General features: G+C 33.0%; 1 protein-coding gene across 19 annotated transcripts in view; it reads right to left on the minus strand.

Moving 5' to 3' along the window:
* Window positions 1-14670, minus strand: part of PCM1 (pericentriolar material 1) — a 100468-nt gene that overhangs the window by 38184 nt on the left and 47614 nt on the right. For 15 of the 19 annotated variants that reach the window (XR_013764208.1, XM_079142703.1, XM_079142701.1 and 12 more), the window contains 5 exons: window positions 14014-14204; window positions 10533-10704; window positions 7456-7814; window positions 2453-2617; window positions 171-227 (listed from right to left, as the gene is read on the minus strand). Coding sequence is in view for 18 of the 19 variants with exons in the window: in XM_079142703.1 (XP_078998829.1) it covers window positions 171-227; window positions 2453-2617; window positions 7456-7814; window positions 10533-10704; window positions 14014-14204 (944 nt within the window). In the remaining variant the exon portion in view is untranslated. The remainder of the gene's footprint in view (window positions 1-170; window positions 228-2452; window positions 2618-7455; window positions 7815-10532; window positions 10705-14013; window positions 14205-14670) is intronic. The other 4 variants (XM_079142716.1, XM_079142717.1, XM_079142710.1 and 1 more) reach the window with 1 other exon arrangement.

Raw genomic sequence — 14670 nt, forward strand, 5'->3', positions numbered from 1 at the left:
GAATTGAAGACTTCAGAATTTTATGAATATGAACTTTTTCATTTTTATAATAGTCACATAACATATACACTAAGCTAAACTGTAAAAAAAAATCAGAACAATATAAGAATTTTAGGACCAATGGGAAAAAAATTCACAAAAGTGGACACCAAAACTAAGCAGATTGTTACCTGGCGCTTCATTGCATGCATTTCTGTTAGATTGCTGTAGTATTCTCCTAGCATGTGCTGTAGGAAAGGGCAGACATAAGGATGAACATAAAATGTGTATGAGTAGTAAAGACAGGGTCTATAATATGAATAAGTGAATGAAAAAAGAAATAAGCAAAATTTTTAAAAGTTTGCCTGAAGTGAAATGTTATCACAAGGTATGATTTATGTTCTATTTAAAAATAATCTCAATTAGGGAGAATCTCAAAAGGTTTACTATTATAGACGTACATTACTGTGACTGATGATGACTATCATAATAAACTTTTATCATTCATTTTTATGAAGCATAAACATTAATATGAACCTCTTATATAACTCCTATAAGAGAAAAGACCTGCATAATTCCATACTAGCAGTTGTTACACTCTAATAATCACATAATATGGGTAGAGTAACAAGTGTTAGCATAAAATGAACAGGAAATTTTAGAGAAAGGTTAAAATGAAAAGAATCTCATTGGGGAATGTAAGGGAGTAGTAAACTCAAAACATTTTTAAACTCACCAAAATTTAAGCATTACATGTTTTCAAATGACAATAATAAGATCTAACATACCACTATGATTATCAATTATTGAAGTAATGCCTTTCAATTTAGTACGCTTCCCCAACCTCCACCCAACTGTTTACTCTTTGAAGATGTTACTATTTGGTAAAGAAAATGAAAGGAGATGAAAATTATAATTTTGATAAAATTCTGGATTCAGAACAACAGAACTCTTATTTCTGTTTAAAGGATCCTGGACTTAATGGTTCAAAGTTCAGCACTACCATCTCTAACAATATGAGCTGGAGAAAGTCATTTCAAAATATAAGCAAATGTGATGGTTCTTTTTTATTATCTAAGTATATTAATTATTAAAAGTCTTAGAACTTATAGAATATGGTTAAACATTAACATTTTGATGCACTTTCTTCCAGTCTTTTTTTTATTCACATTTCTGTTTACATATAGTGGGAATCATACTACTGTTCACACAACACTAAATGCTGATTTTTTTTTTTTTTTTTTCCACTCTGTTTCCTTAGGATAGATTCCAAATAGAACAAATATTGGGTTCAGGGCATGACTTCTGGAAAAGTTGAACCAATTTATATTACCAGTTCTTTATAAGTGATAGAAAAAATAGTACCCTCTCTCTGATTCCTCATCTAAAATAATGGAAAGCCAACAGCATTATAAGTCTCAATGAGATATATAAATAATTCTGAAAATAACTTAAATCCATTTTGAAAAAACAATTTCAATAATAAAGCATAATATATATAATTTCACCTAGGCCTTATTGACAAATTAGACTATGAGTCTGTAATTACTGACTCCTGCTCCATATTTGAGACATTCCTTATAAATCAGGAAAGTACCAGTACTTATTTAAACAAAAATGGTGGCAAATACGTATGACTCCATTGAGTCTACCACATATCTGGTATTATGCTGAAATTTAAGACATACATTATCTGTTGCCAAGGGACTTGGAAAGGTGACAGAGATATTTAACTAGGTAAATACTACATAGTATGATACAGGCAACAAAATAGGTTTACATAGGCAACAAAGTGGGTCTTTACAGGCTCCAATGGAAACAAAAAGGAGAAATGGAAGTTATTCTGGCTTGAATTCAAATATAATTTCAGGGTTCCAAGTACAAATTTAGGTAAGAGTCTAGCAGTGAAGAGGGCTTATAAAGAGCAAAAAAGGACTTGAGGCAGAAAATACAACTGGTAAGGTGAGAAACAGCGTGTAACAGACATGAGAAAACCTTAGATACCTGCCACTGAAAGAATAAAGTTCAAGGTGGTGAGAAATGAATCTAGAGAAGCAAGGTGGAACCAAGACTTCAGTGGACATATATGTTATATTAAGGCATTCATGCTTTATTCCAATAGGCATGGGAAAGACAAAAGTTGTAAGCACAGGAGTAGCAGGATTTTGTATCAAACCTTTAATTATATAAGATTTGGGAATTTCAAATTGAGTATTCCATATTAATGTCAATGATTCATGGTTTGCTTAGGAAGAAATTTACTGTGTCCAAAAAGTATCACTATCACAACACAAAGTAATTATAGTTTACATTTCTTAATATCAAGGAATGTGTACTATACTCTCTACTACATAAAATCTCATACATGATAGAAATGCATGATAGTGTAATTTAAAAAATTGTTTTAATATGGCTTTTCAAATCTAAGATGAAGAAATCTTTAAATTAAAGCAAATTTTAAAAAAGAACATACCTGAAGATATCTCTGTAGACCTACTATATTTTATTATTTTTTCCAGCTGTTCATGATTCTTTCTGCTGAATACTTTTGCTTGAACAGGCTCTTCAGTCTGAGCTGAATGTCTGTTCCTACTTTTGCAAGGTTCACATGTGCTGGACATACTGGCACTTTCATATCCTTTAGTTTAAAAAAAAAAAATAGTGACAGCTGTTATCAGTTGTAACTAACTCAAACTGAAAGAGAAACTGATTTCCATAGTGAAACAGTTCAAGTAACTCAATTTATAGTTTCTATGAAGGCCTGGTATCAACTGAACATAATACACTAAATAATGTATCTTGGAGTATCTTGCAGTATAATCTTTGGAAGCATATGGTAACAGTAATAAATTCTACCACTTCACTATTTGACACTTGCCTTTTAACACTATATCCCAATTCAAAATACAGTACAAGGCAGATTTCATAGCACCCAAATGCTCTACCAGATTCCAAGTTAACAATTTTCCTAATGGAAAAATAAGAATCATATCCAATCTATATAAATATCCATAATAAAGAAAATTGGGCATTAGTCAAATATGTCTGCCTTTCTTATTTATTTATTTTAAATATTTTTAGTTATAGAAGGACACAATACCTTTATTATTTTTTATGTGGTACTGAGGATAGAACCTAGTATCTCATACCTGCAAGGCAAGCACTCCACCACTGAGCTAAAACCCTGGCCTGCCTGCCTTATTTATTATACATTTTATACAACATGTCTTGGTTTAAAAGGCCTTACCACCCTCAGGTTATAAATATATTGTACTACATTTTCCTTCTAAGTTTTTTGTTTTCCTTTCCCACATTCATAGTGCTATATGATACTAGGTAGGAATTCAACTTATTTTTGTTGTGGTTTTACATGGGTAATTGATTATACCAACCCTTTTCTCACTGAATTAAAATGCGCATTGGCCACTATATTAAATCCTCATATTTACTAGATTTTTTTTTTTTTTTTTTTTTTTGCTCTTCTATCAGTTCAACACATCTGTGTTAATGACATTTTCATTCTTTTAGCCATATAAGTTATAGAAGATGTTTAGTGATCTGGTAAGGCAATTCTGCTCCAATTTTTCATCTAGTCTTGACTGTTCTTAGATATTCATCCTTCCACATAAACTTTGAGATTTATTTTTCAATTTCGAAATCAATCCACAGGAATTCAAAATGGAACCAAACTAAGTATTAAGTATTTAAATTAAAGACGACTGGTATTTAATGTTATACATTCCCATCTAAGAATATGGCTAGATTTTTGCATATATTAAAGTTTTTTTTTTTTTTTTTTGGTACTGAGGATTGAACTCAACCACTGAGCCACACCCCCACCCCTTTTTTTGTACTTTATTTAAAGACAGGGTCTCAAGGTCTCACTGAGTTGCACCTCACTAGGTTGCTGAGGCTGGCTTTGAACTTGCAATCCTCCTATCTCAGCCTCCTGAACCGCTCGGATTATAGGAGTGCAACCATTGCACTTGGACATTTATTAAATCTCTTCTCATGTTATTAAAAATCTTTTACAGGTTTTTGTAGATGTGATACTTTGTTAATAAAAAAAATATTTGCATGCTTATTTAATAATCAGGCATTTTAAAAATTTACCTTGTTATTCTACTACTTTCCAGTGTCTCTTGAGCTTTCTTGATATACAAAAATTACCATCAGAAAAAATAAATGGGGCTAAAGTTGTGCCTCAATAGTAGAGCACTGGCCTAGCATATGTGAGGCACTGGGTTCATTCCTCAGTACCACATAAAAATAAATGAGTAAAAATAAAGGTATTGTATCTACAACTAAAAAATTTTTTTAATATATATATATATATATGCATAAAATGTTTCCCTTTTTCTCTAATATTTATTCCAATTATTTAATTTCTGGTCATGATGTTTTGTAAACAATGCTGAACAATGATGATAGTAGAGAGAAAAATCCTTGTTTATTTCCTAATTTTGACAGAAGTATTTTTGGAGTATTTCTACTTACAGTGGTTCTTATGATCAGCACTGGCTAAGAGCCTTTATTATATTTAAAGAACTGCTTTCTTATGTCTATTTTATTTAGAAATTTCATTAGGAATGCCTTCAGATTTTATCTAATCTGCTATGACTTTTGTCCTTTTGATAACATTCACAAATTTCCTGGTAATGAAACATAATTGATTGTTTCTGAAATTACCCCTAATAACAATTATCTGATATTCTTTTAATATACTGGCAGATTCAATTTGCTGTTATTTTTACTTTTATACTGAGATTATATTTTTATTTATTGAAATGTTACTTCTGTTTTTTACCTTCCTCCATATAAAGGTAACTCTATTCTCAATCATATTTTGTTTCTATGGTTTTTCTTCAGACAAAATACACCAAAATCTTCTTTTCATTCTTACAGGTGATAGCTCTCTTGAATGATTCGGGATTCTCAAATTGTAGTCCTGTTTTGACTATCTATGGGTTATTCACTTTCTTCCATTTTTACTTATATGGAAAGTTAGGATTTCCAGATATTAGTTTGGGCTTTTCTTTCTTTTTTTAATGTAACTGGCTCTTTTGTATGGGAGATTTTTACGATTATCTTGGAATTCAGGAATTTTTCTTGATACTACATAGATGTATGTGTTTTCCCCTCCTGACGGGACAATAGTCAGCTGTTCCGATGCATCAACTATTTCTTCACCTTCTTTACTATTTAATTATTATTTTTCTACCTTTCTTCTCCTTTAGAACTCTTTATATATCACGTCTCCAAAGATTTGCCCTTATGTCTGTAACTCTTTTCCTCATGATTTATCTTAGTACTTTTTTTCAGTGTAATGACAAAATTCTTCCCCTTGATTTTCTAGGTCTAGATTTAGAACTTAAAATATTCATCCTCCTTCTCAAGTAATATAAACATTTAAAAAGACTTAGTTTAAACAATTTAATGTTGTAATTCAATCTGCCCACATCCTTATTCTTTTCTTCAAATGCATATTTCCTTCAATAATTGTTTTTACTAGTTTCATCTGTTTCAGAGGTACACTTCTACATCTTCTCTCCAATTGCAATGTCCACTTTATATACATTTAGATACAAGGGCCATGACTCTTACCTGCACTCAAGGCTAAACCCAAATGCTGGGCAGGCTTTAATGGTGGCCTGTTGAATATAAAGGGTAAGCTCTTCCCTAGGATCAAGCAAAATTCTGGCTAGCAAGTCACTGGCCTTCCAAAACAAGAAGTTACTCCTCAGCTGCAAAAGCTAATGCTCTCCCATATGCAAGGGTGGAGAGGACTTCCACACAGCTGTTCAGTAACACCCTATCCTTTAGTAGCTTCAAGGAGCAAGATTTGTTAGCCCTGGAGGTGAGAAGAAGGGCCAAGAGCACTCTTGCTGCAACGGCCATTTGGACCCTCTTGTTTCAGTGTTGCTCTTTGCAGGTGTGAGACAAAGGAGTTGCCATCTTTGGTTACTCTTCTTTTCTCTGTTTATATAAGCAATAAACTGTCTGAATTTAAAAAGGGCTCTGTTCCACCCACACACACATTTTTACCAGCCAAATTATTGAGGCCTTGCCTTGCTCTTTTTTTTTTTTTTTTTTTTTTAAAGATAGGGATCTCACTAAATTGAACTTGTGATCCTCCTGCCTCAGCCTCCTGAGCCACTGGGATTACAGATTTGTGCCACTGCACTGGGATTACCTCGTTTTTTATATCTGTTTAAAATGAGTCTTTATTGGAAAGAATGGAGGAAAGAAATAAGATTCGTAAGAATTAAAACCCTAAAGTCAGTATATTAACAACTCCAATTTTTCCAAAAAGAGAAGAAAGAGGAGGAAGATCTGGACTATGCTCCTATTCCTTCTCAAGAATATCAAAACAGGAAGTAGGCCTGATAAAGCGTCATCAAATATCTGCTAACTGAAAAACTCAGCAAGGCATCTTGGTAAAATGCATAATTTTAAAAATGTACAATGTATAGTTGGAATGGGGGGGCACAAAAGTCTGCATTTTTGTTTATGTTCCCAGATGATGTCAATGTTGCCTGTCCATGGTTCACATTTTGAACAGCAAGGATTTAGCTGACTAATTTGATTCTGCTACATTTTAATCTGATTTTGCTAGATATTGTTTGATTCTGCTATTGAATCTTTTACTTTTGTAAGTATGATTAGCTATTGAATCTTTTACTTTTGTAAGTATGATTAAGGCGGACTCTCAACAGAGGGTCCTGAATGCCTGAACAAATACAAATATATGTGTTGGCAGGCATTTATAAACTAAATATGAAAGAACAAAGTATAAAGATCAGAATGTCAAACTCTGCCTTAAAAAGCTGGATTGTGTATACGGAGTCATAATTCCTCAGAATAAAGGTGTTCGGAAAAACTCCAATCATAACATTTCTAGGCTTAGGTAGACATGGCTCTCAATTGGCTAAGGGTTTTTATCTAAAACCCTGCTACTCAAGGTGTGCTCCACAGACCAATATTGGCAATACCTGAATCTGCTAGAAATGCAGACCCTCAGGACCCTTCAAGACCAAGTGAACCAGAATTTACAATTAAAACAGGATTCTGAAGGAGTCTTGTATGACACATTAAAGTCTAAGAACCACTGCAGCAAATTTAGCAAGACCCAAAGCAACTTAGCAAGACCCTGTCTCAAACAAATAAAAAAATTAAAAAAGGCTGGGGATGCAGCTCAGTGGTAAAGTGCCCCTGGGTTCAATCCCTGTTTACCAATAAAATAAAATAAAATTATTGCCCCAGGACTCTGAAATCACCTGAATGAATGAGAGAAAATTAGAATAAACGATGTTTCAAAATATTTCAAAATAATAAAGATAACTAAATATGACTGTTGAAGCTATATCTAGAATATACATAGCCTGTCCATCTAATCATAATAAAATTAAATGTCAACATGACAGTAAGGTTACCAAAACTTATGTTGATCAACATTCAACAAATTTCAGTACTTACCAATATTTTTAACTCTGCTTTTCGACTGAGCAGAATTTCTCTTTTTACTTTTTGATTTGGGTGTTTTGTCTTTAGATGCCAGGCTGGCCTGTGCAGATGCTTTTCTTGGCTTAAATGTTTTAGTTACTGTTGTTGGATCTACCGGATCAGGCATACTGCTAAAGCTTTCTAATGATTCTTCATCAAACCGGCGTCTTCTCCTGCTTGTATCTAACTGATTTTTGCGGTTACTATTTGTAGTTTTCTCAACAGACACTGCAAATCCAGGCTTGATAAATGGTTTTTCTACTTCCCCTTCTTGGTCAAATAACCATGGCGTCCTAATGTTTTCTACCTCCTCTTCAGGCTGTTTCTGATTCCTTACCAATGAAAACAAGATTTAGAAATCACACTATAAATTTAATAACTGAAAACTTCAAAACTAGTTTACTAAGGAGTAGATTTAGGTGAATAAAATCTTCAACAGTCTATGAAATGTTTTCATAAAATATGCATTAAATGTGCAAGTACTACATATTATAGATTACTTGAAACTTTAATTTTGAACTTTTCTCATTAAACCATTTTTCCTGGCAAAAGCTCAAAAGCAAAGGATCTAACATGAAAGAAAGAAGGAAAGAAAAATCAAGGGAAGATGCACACACAAGGAAAAAAATGTTCAGGGAAGAGTTGAAGAAGCGCTATAGCAGAGGGTTCAGGAACAAACACAGATCTCTCATTTAAAGCACTTCAAACAGAACGAGAATTTGTGAAATCAACTGGTTACTTAACTCTATTCATTAAGTATAGTCTAGTTCTGTTGGTCTAGTGTCATTTCCCAAATTTTATTTGCTGAATGCTGGCATTCCTTAATATTTAAAAGGAATTCACTGTCATCTAAACTTGGGGGCAAAGGGCAAAACAAAATTTAATATAGGTATGTAGGATTTCTCAGAATTTTTACTATGTCAATGTGCTTTTATAAATGTCTTAAGAGTACTGGTGGGCAAAAAGTCTACAAATTTTTATCACAGAACCTAACAAGGACAACAGTATTCCAAAGAACAATTTGGGAGACACTGCCCACAGGGTTTAACTCAAGACAAGGGTTAGAAACCCACAGCTTACAGGACAAATTCAGCCTGATACCTATTTCTCTATTGGCCAAGAGATAGACATTTTAAAAAAATTTTTTAAATGTTATTAATTATACAGGACAGTAGAATGCATTTTGACACATAATACAGAAATGGTATATTCTTACATGGTTGAAGAAAATATCAAAAGAAAAATATTTGACACATTAAAATTATATAAATTCAAATTATGGTACCCATAAATTTGTTATTGAACTATCACCACACTTACAAGTTTCAGTTTATCTGTGGCTGCTTCTATGTAAAAAAGGGATAGAAACCTGGCTATGATGACACCATATGGCCTGCAAAGTCTAATATGTTTACTACCTATCAACTTTACAGGAAAAGTTTTCTGGCCCCAGCTCAAAACTGAACATATTATCTTTAGTTATTTAATTCAGGGAACTATGATAGTTGAGATTTTAGGAGACAAGTTCTGTCTAATCAGAGGTAGGTAAAAATATCTAAAATATCCAAATCCATTCTAAAAATGATATAAATACTTAATGCAAAACTAAAATAATTTTAGGATGAATTTTTACTATCAAGTATATATAAAACATTGATAATAATGAAGTAGAGAAATTCATTAATATGAAGCCCCAATCACTGAAGTTTTGAATAAATGTTCACTTGATGGAGATTCATTGCACCATCTTTCTGAATGGCAACAGTGCACTTAACACTGTAGTCAGTTCTGATGAAAAAAACTTTAATAAAGCAACATCAAAGTTAATAAGAAAAAATGGTTAACCCAACTAATAAAGAGTCCACAAAGTCCAGAAGGTCACTCGCAGGATTCCTACAGGTGATTACAAAGTTGGAATTCTATTAAAAAATTTTTTTGGCTAATCAAGTTTTAAAAGAAAAAAAAATCCCTAAAAGTTCATAACAATTAGTATCAAAAGGTAAATTAAGAGGCTGAGACATGTTCAATCACATAGATAAAAGGAAATGGAATGTGAATTTTGGGGGAGCAGGGGTACTGGAAATTGGATCCAGGGACACTTTATCATTAAGCTACATCCCCAGCCCTTTTTCTAAATTTTTTGTTTTGAGACAGTCCCACTAAACTGCTAAGGTTGCCCTGCAACTTGCAGAACTGCCTCTGCCTCCAGAATCACTGGGATTACAGGAGTGCATCGTAACACCATGCTCAACTACACCACTGCAACTGGCAATGTGCTTTTTTTTTTTTTTTTTAAGGAACTTGGACAGCAAATTATAAGAGATGTTTCTGACAGAGTATAAAACTTTTTCTGAAACTAATAACAATTAAAAAGCTATAAGATTTTCACCAGCTAACTATCAAAATAATTTTGGGAATTCACACTATTGGTAAAATATTATTTATGTAGCTATAAAAATGCCTAAAGAATGACTGCCTTAAGCCAAGCTAACTAATCTTTCACACTATTTGTGTCACATTAAAAAACAAATGAGAAAGAAAATGAAATCCTAACTAATGACTGATACCATGTACCACCAAAATTTTCCAGACAAGTTGTTTTCATAATGTTCATAGTCAATACTGTATCTGAATGGTCTTTAGAAACTGATTCTAATCAGAGGCTATAAATCTAATAATGGGACCATCACTTAACAAATATCATCCAGTAGTTAATATTAGTTTCTAGTCCTAAGTCAGTGAACAGTGAACCCTTTTAACCTTACAGACAAAATAATCAAGGACAAAACACTATGGGTCGGGTCCTATCCTTCCAAACTAAATTTCACAGAATATCCTCTACCAAAATTCTGAACTACTCTTAGACTAGGGTTACCAGCAGATACAATATGTCTGAGAGATATCGAGCAAGATGTAAAAGTTTATTTCCAACACTATCAAACCAAACCATCACAAACATCCTCCATTATGTTTTCAAATTACACAAAACTACATATAATTATAAAAGTGAATGCTTCAGCAAATAACAAGTCATGTTCACAATCAAGTACCTTTGCTTTTCTGCTCCAATAGAGGAACTGCTTTCAAAAGGTTTTGGGAAAGCCATGTATTCTGTTTTCCCTGAAGAATTCTGGGCTAAAGGTTGCTGCTGTTCAGAGGATGTAGATATATTCTGAGAAAAATCTCCAAAATTAGAAGGAAATAAAGGGCTGAAATTCATACCTAAAAAATAAAAGCAATGGGTAACAGAACAATAAAGAAATGGCTTTAGCTTTAAATAAAATTAGATATTTTTAATTAAAAGTGATACTCAAACCCACCCAAACATAAAATTGTTCACTTAATAAATTAATGTTCATTTATTTAATCACTGTTCATAGGTCAATCATTGGTATACAAAGATGATTAATAATCCTCACCTCCTAAAGGACTAAAAGTTGTAGTATTGATAAATGATATTTATCAAATTATTACAGGACACCAGACCCAACTAGGCATTTTACATGTTATTTCATTTAATATCCAAAATAACACTATAAAATTGATACTAAACTTATTTTACCATGAGAAAATAGGCTAGAGATCACAGGTCTAGTAAGAGCGAGTTATATCTCAGGTATGCAAGAGTCTAAGATTATATTTTTTCCACTCTGATTAGGCAAACAAAGTATAATTAAATACTTACCAAACAGTGCTATGTATCAGAGCCTTGCATAGGATTATTAACAACTTGGAGAGGAAGGCTTCACAATACTGAACCCATTTATAAAGAATGAACAATTATTGACAGTATTGGAGTGGATATAAAGAGTATTACAGTGAAAAGGAATAGAATGGGCAACTTCTCATTTATCACTTAAAAGTCTACTCAATGTTTGCTGTCAGTATTCACAATCTAGAACTAAAAGTGCTTGTTCAATTTTTTAATGCCACCATCTTGAAAATCCTGTTAAGAAAACACACTGTGGTACATGAATATATGTTCACGAAGCTCTTCCAACTTTTTTCCTCCTCCTACATTCACCTGCAAACACCTTCAACAATTCTCCTTTATGATTCATTTTATTTAACTGATTCATTTTATTTACTTATTCACTGTATTTCTAAAATGTCTTTTCAATTACTCATTTTTCTTTATCACTATCAATGCCTTAGATCAGGATGTCATTTTTTTTTCCTAATATTACTGCTAAAAGTCTTCTATTTACCAGCTGTACTCTGAGTTCCTTCCTTTTCAATTCTCAATTCTATCACCAGCATAATATTTCTAAAATACAAATTTCACATGTGCTTCAAGTCCTTCAATGGCCCCCTCTTGTCTACAGTATAAAGTCTTTTAAGTTTTTTTTTGCCAATCACAAAAGACTTCTGTCACTCTTCAGCCTACCTTGATCCTAATCACTAGTCACACTTAACAACCTCTAAATTCCCTAAGTGATATAATATTTCACTGCTTTGTTACTCTAAATGGTTCCATTGATTAGAAAGCCCTTGCCTTTCTGATCTCTCTGGAAATAAATTCCATTCATTCATTAGTTTAAATATCACCTTTTCTAGAAAAAAAAACTAACTTACCCAAGTTTTTGCACCACAGCGATATCACTCATGGCGCTGCACTACAAGCATTTATTAACATTCTTAGCTTCCTCAATAGATTCTTAATTCCTGCAAGGATCTGTCCCACTCCTTCAACTATCAATAACTGAAAGCCTAAGAGAAATGCACTTACCAACAAAATATGATGTTTCTATAGAAGACTACTATGTTAATCATCTTTAGTCTCCTAATGCTTTACATAGTACTTGTTTTATAGCAGCCACTGGATTCTCTCCCTTAAAAAATAGCTGAAGCAATCATTTATTAAGTAATTTACTTAATTTTTTTAGCAACTATATTATTAAGCTTGTTTTCATTAAAAGAAACAATGTAGAAAAAAGTTTGTTTCCTTGCAAACATTTCCTACCATTCCAAAATAGAATGTTAAAAATCCATGCAATATCACAATACCAGACTTTAAACTATACTAGAGCAATTGTAACAAAAATGGCATGGTATTGGCACTAAAGCAGACACATAGACCAACAGAAAGAATAGAAGACACAGAAACAAACCCACATAAACAGTTACCTCATACTAGACAAAGGCGCCAAAAACATTCATTGGAGAAAAGACAGCCTCTTCAGCAAATGGTGCTGGGAAAACTGGAAATCCATAACTAATGAAATGAACTTAACCCCTATCTCTCATCCTGCCCAAAACTCAACTCAAAGTGGATCAAGGACATAGGCTCTACAAGAGATCATGCACCTAACTGCACCTAATAGTAGAAAAAGTAGGCCCAAATCTTCATCATGTCAGCTTAGGAACTGACTTCTTTAACAAGACTCCTAAAGTGCAAGAAGTAAAATCAACAATCAATAAACGGGATGAATTCAAACTAAAAAGCATCTTCTCAGCAAAGGAAACAATCAATAACATGAAGAGAGAGCCTATAGAATGGAAGAAAATCTTTACCATACGCACCTCAGATAGAGCACTAATCTCCAGGACAGATAAAGAACTCAGAAAACTTAACACCAAAAAACTAAATAACCCAATCAATAAATGGGCTAAGGAAATGAGCAGACACTTCATAGAAGATCTACAAGAAATCAACAGATATATGAAAAAATGCTCAACATCTCTAGTAATAAGAGAAATGAAAATCAAAACTAAGATTCCATCTCACCCCAATTAGAATGGCTATTATCAAGAATAAAGCAACAATAAGTGTTGGCGAGGATATCAGGAAAAAAGGTACAATCACATTGCTGGTGGGACTGCAAATTGATATGATCATTATGGAATGCAGTATGGAGATTCCTCAGAAAACTTTGAATGGAATTACCATTTGACTCAGCTATCCCACTCCTCGGTTTATACCCAAAGGACTTAAAATCAGCATACTGCAGTGACACAATCATATCAATGTTTATAGTAGCTCAATTCACAATAGCCAAACTATGGAACCAACCTAGGCACCCTTCAGCAGATGAATGGATAAAGAAAATATGGTATATATACACAATGGAATATTACTCAGCCTTAACAAAAAATGAAATAAGGCTTTTACAGGTAAATGGAGTTAGAGAATATCATGCTAGGCAAATTAAGCCAATCCCAATAAACCAAAGGCCAAATGTTTTCTCTGATATGTGAATGTTAATTCACAACAAGGGTGGGGGCAGGCCTGGGAAAAATAGAGGTACTTTGGATTAGGAACAGGAGAGTGAAGGGGGAAGAGGGGATTTGGGGGTAGGGAGGATAGTATAATGAATCAGACATTATTACTCTATGTCCATATATGATTACATAATCTGTATACAACCAGAAGAATGAGAAGTCATACTCCATTTATGTATGATGTGTCAAAATGCATTCTATTGTCATTTATAACTAATCAGAACAAATTTTTAAAAATCCATGAAACAAATTATAATGTCCAACTCTTTTTTTTTTTCCCCCCTTTGCTTTTAGTTTTCAGTCACTTACCTGGTGCAAATGATGAAAAATTAGTAAATCCAGGCAGATTGAACAGATTTACAGGCTGTGTTGGAAAGCTGAAAGGACAAAATAAACTGGGAGAAGAAGGGTGTGATGCACTGCTGCCTCTTTCCTTGCTTCCAGGTTTTTCTGGATGCTGACTTTGTTGGCGCATAAGTTCATTCAGCATTTGTTTCAACCTACAAAAGTGTAACTCAGTAATTTTAAAATGAGTTATATTATCATCTATATAAAGTATATTCAGGAAGAATGCATGTAAGAAATGATTCAACAGCACACAGGACTGTTCTGGTACTAGAACAAATAAATGTTTGCTCTACAAGCCTTTGGAACAAGAACTGAATGCAGTACTTCTGTCAGACAACAGGTACAAATAAATTTTTGGTTTATAGCTTCATTACTGGCATAACTTACACACTATACAATTCACCCAATGTTAAGTATACAATTCAATAATACGGAATTTTATAAACAAAAGTCCACAATATCAACAGGAAGCAATAGGTAAATCACTGTTTATCCATTTCTTAGGTGATTGAGAATGTATTAATATGCAATTTGGCTAATGCCCTTTCCTCCTAGAAGATAACTATAAAATTCTCACTCACTTTTAACACTCAACAGTCTCCACATTTCTAAGAAATC

The sequence above is a fragment of the Sciurus vulgaris genome (assembly GCF_902686455.1).
Source record: "Sciurus vulgaris genome assembly, chromosome: 5".
In the NCBI taxonomy this organism is placed as follows: domain Eukaryota; kingdom Metazoa; phylum Chordata; class Mammalia; order Rodentia; family Sciuridae; genus Sciurus; species Sciurus vulgaris.